The sequence below is a fragment of the Tenrec ecaudatus genome, chromosome 2 (assembly GCF_050624435.1).
Source record: "Tenrec ecaudatus isolate mTenEca1 chromosome 2, mTenEca1.hap1, whole genome shotgun sequence".
In the NCBI taxonomy this organism is placed as follows: Eukaryota; Metazoa; Chordata; class Mammalia; order Afrosoricida; family Tenrecidae; genus Tenrec; species Tenrec ecaudatus.
The window spans coordinates 194,530,987-194,548,970 of NC_134531.1; the positions used below are offsets into that span (position 1 = coordinate 194,530,987).

At 38.7% G+C, this 17,984-nt stretch overlaps 1 protein-coding gene and 2 pseudogenes across 1 annotated transcript; 1 reads left to right on the forward strand and 2 right to left on the reverse strand.

Moving 5' to 3' along the window:
* Nucleotides 1-1,052: 1,052 nt before the first annotated feature.
* LOC142441169 (putative olfactory receptor 2W6) lies at nucleotides 1,053-1,985 on the reverse strand. Its single transcript, XM_075543230.1, has one exon. It carries the CDS (start codon nucleotides 1,983-1,985, stop codon nucleotides 1,053-1,055), a length of 933 nt encoding a protein of 310 aa, XP_075399345.1.
* Nucleotides 1,986-12,573: 10,588 nt separating this feature from the next.
* LOC142440270 (protein tyrosine phosphatase type IVA 1 pseudogene) lies at nucleotides 12,574-14,284 on the reverse strand (annotated as a pseudogene).
* A 153-nt stretch (nucleotides 14,285-14,437) lies between these two features.
* Nucleotides 14,438-17,984, forward strand: LOC142440271 (solute carrier family 38 member 6-like; annotated as a pseudogene).

Consider the following 17,984-nt stretch of genomic DNA (forward strand, 5'->3'; position numbering starts at 1 on the left):
ATGAGTAATTTTTAAAGGACAAAAATATGGTTCTCTCAGTTCATCATAACTGGAGATGCATGAGATCCAGAGCCACATGAGAAATGACTATGCTCTTTTGGGAAAGAAGGGGAATGGTTTTCTCAAGCGGGGGGTTAATCAATAGACCCTCCACTTAAAAGTGTATGCCATTTCCAGCTCTGACGATCAGAATGAACCCAACTCCCATCCTGGGCCACACAATGGTTGGGCAACCTGTTGATGCTAATATGGAGTTTGGAACTAGAGAGATTTGTCACCTGAAGCCCTCTAGATGTAAACGTATAAATCAAGCCAATTGACGCGTGTTGCTTTCATTTCTTCCTTCAAAAGAGTAGTTTTTGATTCTTCTCTTCTGTGGGAGTTGAGTAGGGACCGCTCATTGAGACAACTTGCCTTTTTTCTAATTAAGTTCTCTTTATTCAATTATTACTTTCATAATCAATACATTTATAAAATTTTACATTCTCAAGAATATTTGTTTTCTATTAATCAAATATCTCCTCTAGAAATGTATTCCAAACTAGATAAAATTTGGCATTCTACATGAATGTCCTGAAAAATCTTGTCTATTTATTTTTTTATTCTTTGTTCCTATTTTACATATAACATAAACAATAAACATGCATTCCATTGGAAGATACTGACCAAATCCTCTGCAGTTTACTATGTCCTGACTGCTTAGCTGTGAGGTAAGGATGATGATAAAGCTGTAACTGCTTCAATAAATACAGTTACCATCGTGTTATTATAACATCTGGGCAGATATCGGGCAGCATTTGAATCTATATATTGCGAATAGAAAAGCATTATGGAGTTATCCAGAATTACCTATCAGTGAGAACTTCCTTGATGAAGTTCAGGAAGGACTAGTTTTCTGCTGATGAATTTTCATTCCGAAAGAGCCCTCAGAATAGGCAGAGGCTGGAACTCAGAAGCTATTGTGTTCTACACCACAGAGACATGAGGCGAGTGCAGTTACAGGAAATGCACCCCTAACTGTGCCTCACCTCTTCTTGCCACCCTTGATTTTCCTAACCCTGCTCCTTCCCCAGCACCTTCCTGACTGCTTTCTTCACATCCTTATTCCGCAGAGTATAGATCAGGGGGTTGAGGGTAGGTGCAAGGATCATGTACAGCACTGCCAGGGCTTTGCTCTGGTCTTGGGAGTAGTTGTCTTTTGGCTGCAGATACAAAAACATAATTGTCCCATAGAAGAGTGAAACCACCATTAGGTGGGAGGCACAAGTCCCGAAAGCTTTTTTCCTTCCCTCTGCAGAGCGCATTCTCACCACTGCCTTGCCAATGCACGCATAAGAAGTCAGGATGATGGACACGGGTATCCCTAGAATAATGAGCCTAGCGATAAACATTTTAGACTCTGTTGGGCCAGTATCGACACAGGAAAGTTTAACAATGATCAGGAGCTCACAGAAGAAATGGTCCACACGACGGTTTCCACATTTAGGCAGCATCATGGCCATGGACGACTGGAGAACAGAGTTGGCAAAGCCTGAGGACCAGGAAGCGGCTGCCAGGAGATGGCACAGCCTGGGGTGCATGATTGACGGATAGCGCAGAGGCCAGCACACTGCAACATAGCGGTCCACTGCCATTACTGCCAGCAGTACACATTCAGTGGAGCCAAGCGCCAAGGCGACCCAGTACTGAACCATGCAGCCAGCATAGCTGATCTTCTTGTTGCTTCCCCACATGTTCACCAGCATCTGGGGCACGATGCTGGTGGTGAAGCAGAGGTCGAGCACAGAGAGGTTTCTGAGGAAGAAGTACATGGGTGTGTGGAGTCGAGCATCTAGGATAGAGAGTAGGATGATGGTCACATTACCCAGAATGGTTATGGTGTAAAAGGTCAGGACAAAGAGGGAGAGGCTCAGCTCCAAGTCAGGCCGCTCAGAGAAGCCCACTAAGATGAAATCCCCATCTGCACTGGCATTGGTTGTCTCCATCTCCTCTTCAACCCCTACGATTGAGGGAGATCAAATGCCATCTGCAGTGGGATTTAAGGGGAAAGGATGGGTAACTAACACATGTAATGTCATTTTTGTGACAAGCGTGCCTCCTGAATGTAGCTTAAAATCTATCATTGCCACACGCTTAAAAAGAGGGTCAACTCCTTGTGATCAAGTACCCCAGCAACCAAGCTTTGGTGTTTAAGGTAAATAAGGAGCTATATATTGGCTTATTGTTTAAATGGCATGTGCCTTTGCATATGAACAAGGATGAGTTCTTCAGTTTGTTTCTGTGGTAAGACATGAGTAATTTTGTAGGTGGACAATTTCATACACATTTAAGTAATATTAAAGCAAATATGAATTTTAAAAATCTACTGTATTTTTGTTTCCTCCTGTCTCTTCAAGTTGATCTTTCTCCTGACACTGGATAAAATCTCCAGCAAACTCATGAACTCTACAATCATAAACGTGTTACAATTAATTTCTATTATAAGCAGAATCTCAATTTAGTCATTTGAAATCCAAGCCCCATGAATGCTAAAACCTCAGAGCGTCGGCTGACATTGCGTATTCATCTCATCCCAGCTAGATTCCGTTCCCACAACCCCTGTGCTTGAGAACACACTCCTGCAGCGTCTCCAGGTCCAATCCTTCTTTGCCAGTATGTCATCGTCATCAGTGACTGCAGGCTGCTCCTGGGTGGGTCACGGCTGAGAGAGCAAAGGGGCAAAAGGAAGCTCTTACTGTCCCAAGATAGCTTCTTACTCTTTGAGCCTGTCAGGTATTTGAAGAGCTCACTCTTATCTCTTAGAAAATGTGTGAATTCTTCACAGTCTCCAGTTCTCCAATTTGGGCTGCTATATCTCCTGCAGAGGCCGCTTACAAACAACACCTTAAGCCTCTGGCAGATTCAGTGTCCTAGCAGCATCATGCTGCTTGGTCCCTTTGTCCTTCTGATGGCTCTATTGTATAAACAACCAAGTGGCCATCCTCTGGCCCACAGGTGATCTCTTTTGATCTTTTCCTCAAAACCATTGTGGGATCCAAGGCTTTTCTCCAGTCACCACCATAACAGTTGTCATCCCTTTTATCTTTCCCTGGCGTGCCCCCTCCTACTTACAACAAGCATTACTGAAGTCTGAAAGTAGCCCTGTTAACATCTCCCACCACAAGGTCTCTGGAGGGGAGGGACTGTGTACCTGTGGGGAGGCCTGGTTTTGTGTTCCTACTTCCAGGGGCTCCAAATGGATCTTCACTAGTTCGCTCGCCCCTGTCCACTCCCTTGACAGTGCTTTTTTTTTCTTTTTCAAGTGAATGAAGCTAATTTTGGGTGAGTAACCCAAGAATCATAAGACTGCTTTTATGAAATTATTTTTAAATGTAAATTCTGCATATGACAGTCTCTTACTTTCCATTGCTGTCAAATACAGGCAGAGATCTTGTTAGATACTGACTCTTAGGGACCAAAGGTGGTGATTACATCAATATAATAGTAGTTTCTTCTCATGACTCTGAATAAAAATGAGTCACAAGAAGGTAAAGGACATCAAATAAATGAGAAGGAATTCAGACATTTATTTTCACTAAGAATTGCAAATAAAACACCAAAAATGGAATCAGAAAATTGGCAACAAACCCATTCCACTTGAGCAAAGTTGAAGAGAAAAATCAGGCAATTAGACAACATGCTATTTCAATACTTATCATGAGCAATTTCCACCTTCGTTCTCCCTATGGTTTTTTTCTGCTGTTAAACATCAATACTTTTATTTGTTTTATAGCAATTACCTTAAATTAGCCTTAGGTCTTTCCAATATTTTTCTTCCTCTTCACTAATAATGCTCCTTTAAGAAAGCCTTTTCCTTAGTAGATACTAATCTTTCACTTATTAAATGGCATACCATCTTTCCTTTGGTTATTTTGTTTGTTTGTTTGCAACTAGCTCATGATTTCTATAAGTTATTGGTTCCACTATATTTTATGTTTGGGGACTGAGTACACAGAGATGGTAAGGATTAGACACTGGTGTGTATCTATAACACACTTCAATATCTTCCTCTATAATGAGGTATGCTTCATTAGAATTCATGGATAAATAAATTTGGCAAAGAAAGTGTACACCTATAAATATTAAGTAGTTTTAAACTAATCCATATTAATTTGTTTTAATCACAGATTTTTAAAAAGAAAATTAAAGATAGGGGAGTAAGAAGGTAAGGAAACAAGGATGAGCATGGTTTGGGGGGACTGGACAGAGCAAGATGGATAATGGCCAGGGATGTACTGGAAGATTCCATTTATGAGAGAACGACTGGGCTTCCAGACACTCTGGGGATTCAGAGATGAAACCCAGGAAGAAGAGCAGTCGAAGACAGGGATTCTTGTGGTCACGATTAAATACATAGCAATTGCCAGATGTCTGGCAAGTGACAGGTGAAAATTTTATTAATAGCTGGCCCTAAATTTCCAAATATGTAATATTAGAATCAAATCTGAAGTGCAGGCACATTTTGTTAGACCTACACAAAGCTTTAAAAATTCAGAGCTTTCTTAAAATTAAGAACTCAGACATCTCATTAACAAGTATTTTATATCAAGTGAGTGAACAGTGAGTGCTTATCTTAGACAGATAGATATTCCTTCGAATTCCATTCTCACCATTGCCTGCTCACCTCTGCTCTACCCCTCTGACATGTCTACCTTGCCTGTCTGCACTCCATGGGCATTTGAGATGGCATCAAATGTCTGCTGCCTAAACTGAGGTTTTGCCATCATATGATTCTGTGGCCCCATCGGTTACAGACAGCTTCAGCCAGGCCCATGAAGACCCTGCAGGTTTCTATGCTTTTTGTTGCAAATTCCTACATGCTCTTCCTGGCAGTAACCTTGGCATATATTATCAACCTGAGTAAGAAGACACCAACAAAGAGAGGCCTGGCATCCACACCCCACAGACAGGAGGGAGAGAAAATTAAATGTTTCATTTCTGTTAACACAACTTAGCTGTGATCAAAATATGAGCCTCTCTCGCTTTTATTTTATTAAATGTTATGTTCATTGAACCTCACTATGACCCTAGGAGGTAGGTAAAGAATATATTAACACCTTATATAACAATGGAGAAAATGACTGAGTAGTTTAATTACCTTGCACCACATAGTCTCTTTCCTGCAGAAACTATTTACCCTCTCCACGGGGAGAATAAGGAAACGAGAGAAGTGTGGGAGTGGTGAAGAGAAAGGGATTAATTTAAAAAGTTATCAGAGGGTTGAGACAGGCTGTGGAAATCAGTGATTATGGTAAACATGTCCTAATCAATACATTTACTAAATGATTCTAACTGAACTAGAGAACGTCGGTAATGATCAAGAGTCTAGAGGTTACGCATGAAATCAAGCAGCTCTGGTAACTTCTAACTCAAATACATGTGCAAACTTGGGAAGATCTTTAACCTTTCTTAGCCTTGGTTTTCTTGCCTGTAATATAAGAATAACAGTCATGTAATTATTTCCATAGAATTACTTTGAAAAAATAGAAAATTTAAATGGTTATCACTAGGTAATCAATAATAGTGGTAATAATTATAATAATATTTCTCAAGTGCCCCCTATAAGCTTAGTGTGCAACATGCATTATTTGCATGATGTCACTTATTGTTCATATGTAATATCATGTATTTTTATTATCATTGCCCCCCTTTCATGGAGAAAATGTCAAGCCCTTCATAGAGACCTACTTCTAAGGCCAAGGCCACATCCCCAGTATATTGGAGAACTAGGGCCCAAAGTCAGAAGTAGCTCATAATCTCTAAACCATACCATACTATACCGTTAATATATAAGATATTATTTTAGGTGCTTCTCATATAATCCATTTATGGTTTATTTCTCCCAGTGTCTGGCATATATGAAGGCACTCAAAGTTTACAAAGTAAAGGGGAAAAGGGAGATTGTCAAAGTTCAGTCATTGAATAAAATTATTGTCAATTCTGATCACTCAGACTTGTGGAAAGAGAGGAGAAAAGATCAACTGCTAATCCCCATCTTTATCTAGTGACGTGTCTTTTTAATAAAACAAACAAACAAAGTTTCTTGGAATCTTAAAAGCATTGACAAGTCAGTGTCATAGTAATTTAAGTTCTGAGCTGTACACTCATGGGCAGAACCTCCTCAGCTTTGTGACGCCTTTCAGGAAAGTTGGAATCTAAAGAGACTGAAAGCAAAAGAGCGCAACTCACCTCCACACACAGTTTTTAATCTGACAGGTTCAAAAAGCAAGGTCTTTCATGTTCTTTATTATCTGCTTAAAATCCTAGTAGAGGGTCAGAGATCTGAATCCGTGAGGAGAGAAGAGAAATTATCTAGGACTCTCCAAGACACACCAATCTCATATCCCTGTTTTAAACAAACGTGCTGTCAAAGCAGCCAGGACACAGAAATGTGTTCCCTATTTGCCAAGATCCCTTATCAAGCCTTCACATCATGTAAAACCTACTTCCTACAAGTGCAGGAACCAGGGAAGCAAACTGGGAATCAGCAAAGCTGCCCGTGCCATCCTTCCCTGCCTTTGTTCTTCCGGCTTCAACCCCCAGACGGTTGTTGCTTTCTCCCACTTTCAGAAAAGTGTTTGAGAACTCAAGTAGCACCCTTACCCACTTCGTTCATACCCCCCACCCAGAGGCAGAGACAGACATTATACTCTTCTAAAAACGACCTTAGCTAAATCAGTTTCTGGCACTTCTCAGCAAAAGTCCATCCAACATACCCAAATACCTAGATGATTTTGATTGACTTGTGTGGCTGGGAGTTCTTTCTGCCAGTCTAAAAGACTAGGTTCATCATTGTAGACAGCTTTTATAATAAGTAGCCAGGTTGCTGTACCCAGGTTGTGGCATCGATCCCTCATGTCAAATCTGTAAGTTGCCATGACTTGTTTACAGAAACCACTCTGAATGAAGTGCCCCAAAGTGATCAATTAGTGCAGAACGTAAGGGGCCCTGGGGAGAAAAGACAGGTAGCAAGGGGGGTGAAGTAGCTGAGGCATTAATGCCTGTTTCTCCACACTTCCTCTAAATTTTCTCAGGTGAGTAAATATTTTAGTAAATCCTTCACAATATTTAAATGGTGTCAGAGGTAATGAAAGAGATGCCAAATATCAAGTATAATCTATTGAGACACATTTATTAAGTCTTACACAGGACAAAGAAAAGACAAAGACAATTCACCTAGTAAGGGAGACCATCATACAAGATGTCCAATCTTTACAGAGACACATCCATTTCAACAGGACATGGGATTACAAAGGAAACTGGCACAAGAGTATGATTGGCAGCAGGTGAATATATCACAGATACCGGCAAGACTACAGAAGGGGGAATCGGACCATGATGGGGACAAGTACATTATGCTAGAGAGAAGAATTTATAAGATTGGTTCCCAAAGGCCCTCTGGCTAAGGCAGTGAGGGAGTGACTTATGACCATGTGACCATTTGACACTGCTCCCCAAAGGGAACACTGCACCTCCCAGTGTGGGCAGGGGAGTGAGGAAAGTCCACTTTCAAGCATACTCTGTCTGATGACAAACCTATTCACACTGACTTTCCATGGTCTGAAACCCACCAGGCACTTCTCACTCAAAGGTAAAAACTGGAAACATTTACCCTGTGAAAAGAAACCAGACAAGGATGCTCTCTATCACCACTCTTATTCAGCATTATGTCTAAAGTCTTAGCCAGAACCTTTAAGCAACAAAAACAAATCAAAGGAATCTAAATGGGCAAAGAAGTGAAACTCACACTACTTGCAGTTGATATGATTTTCTATGTAGAAAACCACAAAAACTCAATAAAAAGACTGTTGGAAACAATCAAAAGATAGATCAATGTGGAAGGATATAATATTAACACAGAGAAATAAATTGGATTTTGTCTGGGGCACTTAATGAAAATCGCTCTGTAAGTTAACCATGTTTGTGGCCATTTGCCAGTTCCTTCAAGGACAGTCCCGCTTTGGAGATTGGTGCTGGAATAAACATTTTGATGCCAGAGGTGCATCCAGGGGACAGCAGCAACCTCAGCAACAGCCCACAAGCAGTAACATATGTGGGTAGTACACTCCAAAGCAGGGGTACTTTGGTGTCATCCAGTCATGCAGTTTCTCCAAATATGCACCCTGGTGGGGGGACAGGGGCAGAGGAGGTTCAGAGATTAAGGCATGTTATCAGTAGGTTCTTTGCTGTTTGGAGCTTCAGCCAGCAGTACCAGCAGGGAGGTAGCTTCTCACATAACATTCACATCACTGAGCACTTAAGAACAGAAAGATAAAAAAGAAATTTTGTGAAAGAATTGTGAAAGATGGAAGCTTATGTATCTTTAAGTCAGTGGATGTCTTCTGTTTAATCATATGAAAGAAATATCTAGCATTCAGGCACTTATTGCTATGAAATTCTCAAAAAGACCTCTAAAAACTAGTCATAAGTTTTCTCGATAGGATAAAAGAAAACATGGGGAAATTCTTAGAATAATTCAGAAAAACAATAGAAGAACAGAACAATGAATTTAGTAAGGATATAGAAATAGAAAGCAGCTAGAAATTCCAAAGCTTAATAATAAAATAATGGAAATAAAAATCTCCTTAGAAAAATACCAAAGTAAATTGGAAGGAAGAATCAGTGAACTAGAAGACAAAGATGCTGAAATTACTCAGTTTGAAGAACAAGTGGGAAAAAAATGATCAGGGCATAAAGGTTCTGTGGGACAACAAGTAGAGAAATAATATATGCATAATTGGGATTCCAGAAAGAGAAGAGAGTGATGTGAATCTGAAGAGGAATTTATGGCCTAGTATAAAACGTTTGGACTAGTATCAAACGTAAGGACTTGATCTGTCCTGGGCTAGGATGATTTGTTGATGAATAATTACTTCTTGATATAAAGCTCTCTCTTACACATATATGACTGTCAATGAATTTGTTTCTCTAGTCAACCTGGACTAACACAATGACATTATCATCCAAAATGCTCAAAGAAATCCATATAGGTTAAACCCTAAAGGAAACACCCAAGAAACAACATGATTCAACTTATCAGGTAAAACATCATCTATTTAGATGTTTAACCACTAGCAACTAGGTTTTTACAAGCTGGTGAACACGGAAAAATTATTTCTCCCACAGAACTATAACCACACATTCCCAGACAGTATAAATTTATGGTTGAACTAACATTAATACACATCACCATTTTATCAATGACATAATAAAATGAATTATTAAGTATCCAAATATTAAGTTACACCACTCAAAAGGCATCTAAAATATAGTCTGCTCAATTCATTAGCAGAAACCCATATGTTTGGGGGGTGGGGCAAGAGTTTGGAAAGAAGGGGGTAAATCACACTTCAAACAAAAAGTTGGTAAACAGTTTCCAATTGATATGAAAAGAAGACAATTTCAGATATTTTTATAATTAAGAATTGTTTTAGCTACAACAAACCATCTCTACCTTTTAATATATTTTTACAAAATTAAAGAGCAACATTTTACTAAAAATATTTAATAGCCCCTCCCATCTCACTTTTTTTCCATGCCCACCCTCTGTTAGGTTGCACCCAAAGTGCAAACATTAAATTAACTGTGTGGTTGTTGCATAATCTGTTGTCAATTGGCGAGGAGTAAGAGTGAAGAGGTGAAGTTTAGCCTGTCAATCAGGTGGCAGCTTGATGACCTCATTTGGAGCCACTAAGGAGACAAATAGCTCGCTGGAGGCAGGACACATGCTCACTCCCTGTGAGACATACCCAATGACAAGACGCATGGAGCTATGCTAGATGTCTGGACCCAGAGGAGCCATGTGGAGACCCCTGCCTGAGCTGAGATACTCACACCACCACTGGATCCACAAGAACTTCCACCCACTGGCCCGTGATCTCCTTGCATTTGACATCATTACATGTGTATTGTGAGTCTGAAGGACTTTATAGATTGGTATCAGACATATGGGCTAATATCAGACTTATGGACTTGATCTGGACTGGACTGGGATGTTTTCACAATATTCAGCTACTCTTGTCTATAAATTTCTTTCCTATCCACATATGAGTCTCCCTGAATTTGTTAAGGCTTTACTTTTTTTGTTTGTCTAGAGACATTAAAGACATGTGCTGGTACAGTGTAGTTTGTTTTCAAAATAAAGGTTTTCCATGAAGGCACAAAATGAATTTAAAGATATTAAAGACTCTGTAAGACTTTCTAACAATCCCTCCTTCCCCAAAATTAATGGTTCTGCAAACCTGATGAATCTGGGAGATGTAAACAGAAAGTGAACTGACAAATAAACACAATATAGCCTACTTTCTTTTTTCTTTTTAATCATTTTTGTCAGAGGAAACCAGCCTATAACAACAGAGGGGTCCATAGGCTCAATTGTATGGCAATAATATTTAAAGACAATAGTAAAGTCATAGAAGATAGGAGAAAGAATAGAATAAATGAGTCAGACACATTTCATAGTAGCATGCTCACCTCCAGGACGGTCATGAGCCCAGCAGCCAGGTCCATGGGGAGAGAGTCTTTACTGTCTTGGGATATTTATAGGTAGCCATAAGACATGCATATTCAGTAGTTACTTATGTCACAAGGTGGGTGGTAACCACAGTAAAGTCCCTGAGCTCACAGCTGAGGAAACCTAATACCTGCATTGGGGGAAGACATGAGGGGGGATTGGAGCCATGACGGGAGGAGATGACCATAGAATGTCTGCTTCGACAGGGAGATAGAATCGACCATGTGCTCATTTTAAGGCAGTATAGCTGTTAGGGGGAATCTGTGGGAATGACATTTAAAGCAGGATAATGTACTTTGACTTTATCTCTATTTACCAAAGTGAGCTTTCCTACTGTGGACTACGAGCTTTCCGGATTTCCTCTGTTATAACTCAGGGAATATAATGCTAGTCATATTTCCCTAAGCATTAGTTCCCCCACACATTGGGGGCTCTTACAGCTCTTATCACAATCCATACATACTTGTGTCAAGCACATTTGTACATATGTTGTCATCATCATTTTCAAAACATTTTCTTTCTACTTGAACTCTTGGTATCAGCTCATTTTCCCCCTCCCTCATGAACCCTTGAAAATTTTTTTTCATGTCTTACAACTGCTGTCTCCCTTCACCCATTTTTCTGTTGTTCTTCCCCCCAGGGAGGGGGTTATATGTAGATCATTGTTATCAGTTCCTCCTTTCTCCCCACCATCTTCCCCTTCCACTCCTGGTATCACTACTCTCATTATTAGTCCTGAGGGGTTTACATGTCCTGGATTCCCTGTGTTGTGATCTCTTATTTGTACCAGTGTACATGCTCTAGTCTAGCCGGATTTGTAAGGTAGAATTGGGGTCTTGATAGTGGGGGGAAGGTAGCATTATAAACTAGAGGAAAGTTATATGTTCCCTTGGTGTTATGCTGCACCCTGATTGGCTAGTCTCTTCCTTGTGAACTTTCTTTAAGGGGATATCCAATTGTCTACAGATGGACTTTGAGTCTCCACTCCTCCCTCCCCCTTATTCACAACCATATACATTTTTGTTTTGTGTCTTTGATACCTGATTCCCTAGACACATCATAATCACACGGGGTTGTGTGCTTCTTCCATGTGAACTTTGTTGCTTCTCAGCTAGATAGCTGCTTGTTTATCTTTAACCCTTTAAGACCCCTGACACTATATCTTTTGAAAGTCAGGCACCATCAGCATTCTTTGCCACATTTGTTTATGCACCCAGTTTGTTTTCAGCGATCATGTCGGGAAGGTGAACATCAAAGAATGCCGGGTTACTAGAACAAAGTGTTCCTGTTTTGAGGGAGTACTTGAGTAGAGGGCCAATGTCTGCCTGCTACCTTAATACTTAACATATAAATATATTTACATAACTCTACTTCCCTATCATTATATATAAATATATTTACATATGTACATGCCTGTGTTTAGACCACTATAAATGTCCTTTGCCTCCTAGTTATTTCCTCTATTTCCTTTTACTTTCCTCTTGACCCACTATCATGTCCAGCCTTCATTCGGGTTTCAGTACTTCCTCTTGGTTACATTGCCCTTGATCTAGCCCCACCAGGCATTGTAGGTCCACTTTCAATGTTTGAAATAACTGCAAAAATAAGCCACATATATAATGTTCATAGTTCCTGGCATTTTTTTTAGTTCTGTATGATCCTAAAAATACACAAATATTTTGCCACCTAATCTCACTACATTTCTTGTATGTTGATAAGGTTCTGGAATGGAAATAGTTTTAAAACAATACTGAATGAATTTCAGGACAGATCAATAAATAAAAATGATATCCACCTTTTAAATGCTGAACGGTAAGACACCAAGTGTCCATATAAGTTGATCTTAACTCAAACATGGAGGTTTCAAAATTCTGTCACACGTATAGCCTAATTAAACTGCCTTTATTACGTTTATGAAAGGTTTATAAGACATTCACCAAACTAACATGTTGGTAAATATACATGACAAATTGGGTCCTAGCTAAAAGTTCCACTTCCAAAGCAATACCTTAGGCACCAGTTTATTGAATGCAACAGTTGTTTCTATGACCATTGGAGTCTTTGAGGCACAGCTGCATTTTAGGGTGATACTTCTCCAAATGCAAAAGTTGCTTGCTATTAAAAACTCCATGACACTTTTGTCTTTGAACTGTACTGCATATTCATATTTCATTCCACATTCCATTATTGCTGGAGAAAAAAGCACTGGAGCACTCCTAAGCCCTGAAACACAATGGGCAGCAATATAACAGCTATGTTCTTCACAAAACTTAATTTTTACAAGACTTAACCAGTCATCAACAATTTGGTTGGAAGGTGACTCACCATCCTCAAAAGGCCAATCAAATGCCTTCTTTGTCCACAAGGGCAGTGTCACAAGTTGCTTCACAGACTCTTAATATTGTGGTAACTCCATACTTCTTAAGTTCCTCTATATATTTGTTTGAGGTCATTGGTTGGATTGTATATAATAAGACTTCTACAGAAGCTGGGCAGTTCATTCGAGCCATGTTAATTTAATTTTTTTAAACACTCAATAGGGCTACACATAACTTAAAAAAAATTAATACAGAAATAATGCAAAAAAATTAAATCTACTTCAAAATACTCCACTTGAAAATTAAATGAGCCTCCTAGCAAGAAACAGCTCTTCTCCAATCCAGTAATACTGGCGGGGGACGGCGGGGGTAGGGGTGGGATGCACTGAGGTTTACCCTATCCAGGTCAGAACCCTTGAAAATTGCCATGTGAATGGATTTCAATTCAGCATTCTATGTCCAAGTTATCCCACTCTTATGGGGACTTCTTGGGGAGTAGTAATGAATTTCTACAGTTCACTTGTCTGCATAAAGTTTGTGCTGTGCCTGGCAATAATCTCCACTGCCCTTCAGAACCGAGGAATAGATTTATTTATTGAGATTGTGGCTTATCATATAGCCAATCCTGAGGCAGCGGCAACACAGGCACTGACAGCAGTGCAGGCAGCAGCAGGAGCACCAGACTCTACCCTGCCTAAAGAAAGATTTTTTTCGAGCAGCACAAGATATGGGAAATGTCACTTACAAAGGAGTACCAATAAGATTAAGTGCTTATTTCTCACAAGTAACTATGCATGCAAGAAGGCAATGGGGTGATATATACAAAGCCTTGAAAGAAAATAGCTATCAACCTGAAATAATTTACCAGCAAAATTATCATTTTAAAGTGAGGGTGAAATGAGGATTTTCCCAAGTAAACAGAAAGTAAGAGAATTTGTAAACACCAGACTAGCCCTGCAAGAAATATTGAAGGAAGTCCTCTAGAAAGAAAACATGATCCCAGCCCAACAATCCAAAGTGCTGACACTAAACAACCACCTGAGTACATATGATAAAATTAATTTTCAGTGAGATGGGGGATCTGGGCTACACAGTGGTAATTTATAATAACATAAGAATAAAATGGATAAGATTAGTGTAGATAACAGAACTTTCAGGTGTTAAAAGAAACCTAAGTGATTTAGTAATAAAATGTATCCAAATAATAATAATAATAAAGGAAAAATAAAGGCAGAAAACAAAGAAGCTATCAATCTCTTCAGGAGAGAGGTGGAGGTGGGAGATGTTTAACAAAATGTTTGAACTAAATTCTTCTTTATTGATAATTAATTGCAATGAATATAAGTAAATTAAATATTCTAGTCAAGAGTAAGATATTTATATGACAAAGGGCACACCTTAAGCACAGGTGCATACGTAGACTAAAGTAGGGGTTGAGATACTTGACATAACAAATGAGCAATAATAGAAAGCAAACATGAGTGGCAATATTAATATATGACAAGAAGTTTTAAGAGAAAATTTATTATAAGACAGGGAAGGACATTATATGCACCACCACTTAATGATGGATATAACCATTTTAAAAGGGTATAAAGAAACAGAAGATCTCCCAAATATTAACCATTTGAACCTGAGAGACACAGAGCACAGCATTCAACAGTAGCATGGTACACACTCTACTTCATAGCACCTATGCTTGGTACAAACGATTTTCAGGTGCAAAACAAATTTCAGTTTGTTTTTTTAAAATTGAAACCTGAAAGCATCGAATCTGGTCATAATAGAATGAATCTACAAGTCAATAACAAAAAGAATGAAAGCTAAATAAATTTATGTAAATTAAACACGATTAAAATAAAAATCTATTGAGTTATCAAAGAAATCAACAGGAATACTTAGAATCTTAAGAATGTAGTTGAAGAGGTAAAAATCATTAATTTATTGAATCTTGATCCTAGAGTACACATTATTTTAGTAGCCTCTGTGACAACTTGGGAGAGGCATTTAATGTGCTTTGATGCAGACTCAAATATGATGCTTTAATTGCAGAAAGCACTCGTGGGATTGAGCATGAGTTGGCTTACCCACTTTATTCACAGAGCATTTTTGTTGAAAGAACGAATTGGCAGACATTTTCTCAAACTGCCTGTTACTTCAACTAAACAACTGGTAGTGTTCATTTCCATGAAAAAATGTAATTTACTATGTGGAAATTAGGATTATGAAGAACGCTTTTTCTAGCCACAAGCTTCTTCTCAGTTGAGATAGATGCTGACATTAATATGCATGAACTTTTTGAATAATGTCATATACCAACATTTAGAAGTAATGCATTAACTTGGTGAACCAACATCTTCAAGTGTTGTTACTAAAAATCCATTATAAATGGAATAGTTCAATTGATTTTAATGTAATAGTATAAGGAAAATATTGGTGAAACTACCATTTGTCAAGTTTGGGTGTGTATCATAGAAGTATACTGGAATGATATTACAATTTTTCTTCTTCATTCAAAAATATACCATGAAGTCATCTTAAAGTTAGCCTGTCTGCTTGAGCATTATGCTATTTTAACACTAATCTACGTGGGATCAAATTTACAGCACATACATGGAAGATTAGATAGAGACTTATGGGTTAATAATGTTAATGAGAAAGGGTGCAAATGGCTGTACAGCTGCAAGGATGTCATCAGTATCACTCAACTATAAATGTAGAAACTATGTTTTACAATGTATGCTCTCAACAAAATAAATAGGAAAGTAAAAAATAAAAAAAGAAGGAAATCAGATTCCTATATGCTAACAGAGGGCGTTCTGAAAGTGACATCAGGAAAATGATACCATTTACAATAACCTCACAAAAGATGAAATATTTAAGAACAAACTTAACCAAAAATAAAAGAATGACCCATGATCATGGATAGGAAGGCTTAATATTGTGAAAATGTCAATATTACCCAAAGCCATCAATGAGTACAATGCAATTCTGATTCGATTCCAAGTTAATTCAATAAAGAAATGGAAAAGCTAATTACTAACTTCATGTGGAGAATGAAGAGAACTATAATAAACAAAACAAAACTCACTGCCATTGAGCCAATACTGACTCATAATGACCCTATGAGATACGGTAAAACTGCCCCTGTGACTTTCCAAGACTCTAACTATTTATGGGAGTAGAAAGCCCTGTCTTTCTCCCACAGAGCTGTGGGTGGTTTCAAACTGCCAACTTTGCGTATCACAGCCCAACACATAACTACTATGCAACCAAGATCAGCAAAGAATTCCTTAAAAAATAAAACAAAGTGGGAGACTTCACACCACCTGACCTCAAAATCTCTTATACAGCCCCAATAGGCACAAAAGCCTGATAGCTACAAAGATTGGTACATAGATCAATAGATCAGCTTCAAAAACCCATAAATAAATGCATCCACCTGAAGGCAACTAATCTTCAACAAAGGTAAAAAAAAAAACTTTAAATAGGAAAGAGACAGTCTTTTCAACCAATAGTGTTGGTAAAATTGGATCTCCCTGGGCAGAAGAGTAAAACAGGACCCATACCTTTCCCCAGACACAAAACAAACTCAAGATGCACCCAAAAAACTAAATATAAATCCCAGAGCTATGAAGATAATCAATAGAAAATAGGGCCATTGGTGGAGGTACAGAATGCCAGAAGGACAAAGCCTAGAATTCTGCACCTGGCACTGCTAAGGATGGGATGGCTAGGGTGCTGGCCCCACAAATTAACTTGGCAGTTGACAAGCCAGGAGCATGGAGGCACACTGGGGGAGCATCAACCTTGAGTGGGGCAGGCTGAAGAGGCAAAGGTGGAAGAGTCAATTGGCTGGTCAGCTTGGACTGTGCATTTGGATTACCTGGAAAGGTAATAGTGGTGATAGGTGCCATAATAATTCAGAATGTTGGAGCTATGTCATCTTATCTTCTAATTATTAAAACTGGACTTTCTGCAGCTATTTCAGAATTTTTACCTGGAGATTACAATGGATCTTGGTGCCTTAATGGACAAAGACTACTCATAATTTCTGCACTGCCATTGTGTTCCCTCTTGCACTTCTTCCCAAAATTGGCTTTTTTTAGTGACACAAGTAGTTTATGGTTTTTCTTTACAGTGTTCTTTGCATCTGTGGCTTAGGGGGCAGCATTTCGAATAGAGCATCTCTAGAGAGGGGAGCAAAATAAATTCTGTTAAAACCTAGGAAGTGTTTAATTGTTTTGCATAGGTAATCATTTTAAAAATTGGCCCATTCTTTTTCCTCTGACATTAAATTACATGAAGGAATACTTCCAGATTTCAAATGTTACAGAAGACTGCAAACCAAAGCTCTTTCAAGTCTACAAAGAGAGTACGTATGCCATGCCAGCCATGTGGTTTTCATTTCTCTGCCATACTTTTCAGTATTGCTCATATACATGAACTCCAAAGCCTGTCAAAGAAAAGGATGCAGAACGCAATGCAAACTAGCAGTTGCTCTAAGTTTTCTCACTTATTTTATAGCTGCATTCTTCGGCTACCTCATTTTTTTATGGCAAGTGGAGTTAGAATTACTATGAGGTTATAGAAAATATTTGCCACATGATGCTGTCATGACTATGAAGTTATGCGTACTCCCTGCTGTGCTTCTGACAGTTCCTCTAATCCACTTCCCTGCAAGGAAAACACTCATGAAACTTTCCTCTGATTTTCCATTCTCGTGAATTCGCCATTCTTTGTTCATGCTATGTATTTGCGATCACTAATCACTTTACTTGCAAGATATGTTCCCGACATTAGGAATGTACTTGGAGCCTTTGGTGCCAAAATATCAATATCCTGATTTTTCATTCCCTGGACTCTTTTATCTTAAGTTTAGCAGAGAAGGGTTTTTTTTCTCTCTCTCATGGAAACAGGTTGGGGCATGTGCTAGGCTCATCTTTGGAATTCTGATTGAAACATTTAGTTTAACATTCATGATTTTTAATTGGATTAATAAATGGAAGAAGTATTTTCCACATTTTATGAGGAATAAGTGGCCATTAGCTGCAAGAAGAATTCTGGATGGTGTTTGGAATGAATCCTCTTTATATGGTCTAACGATTCTATAA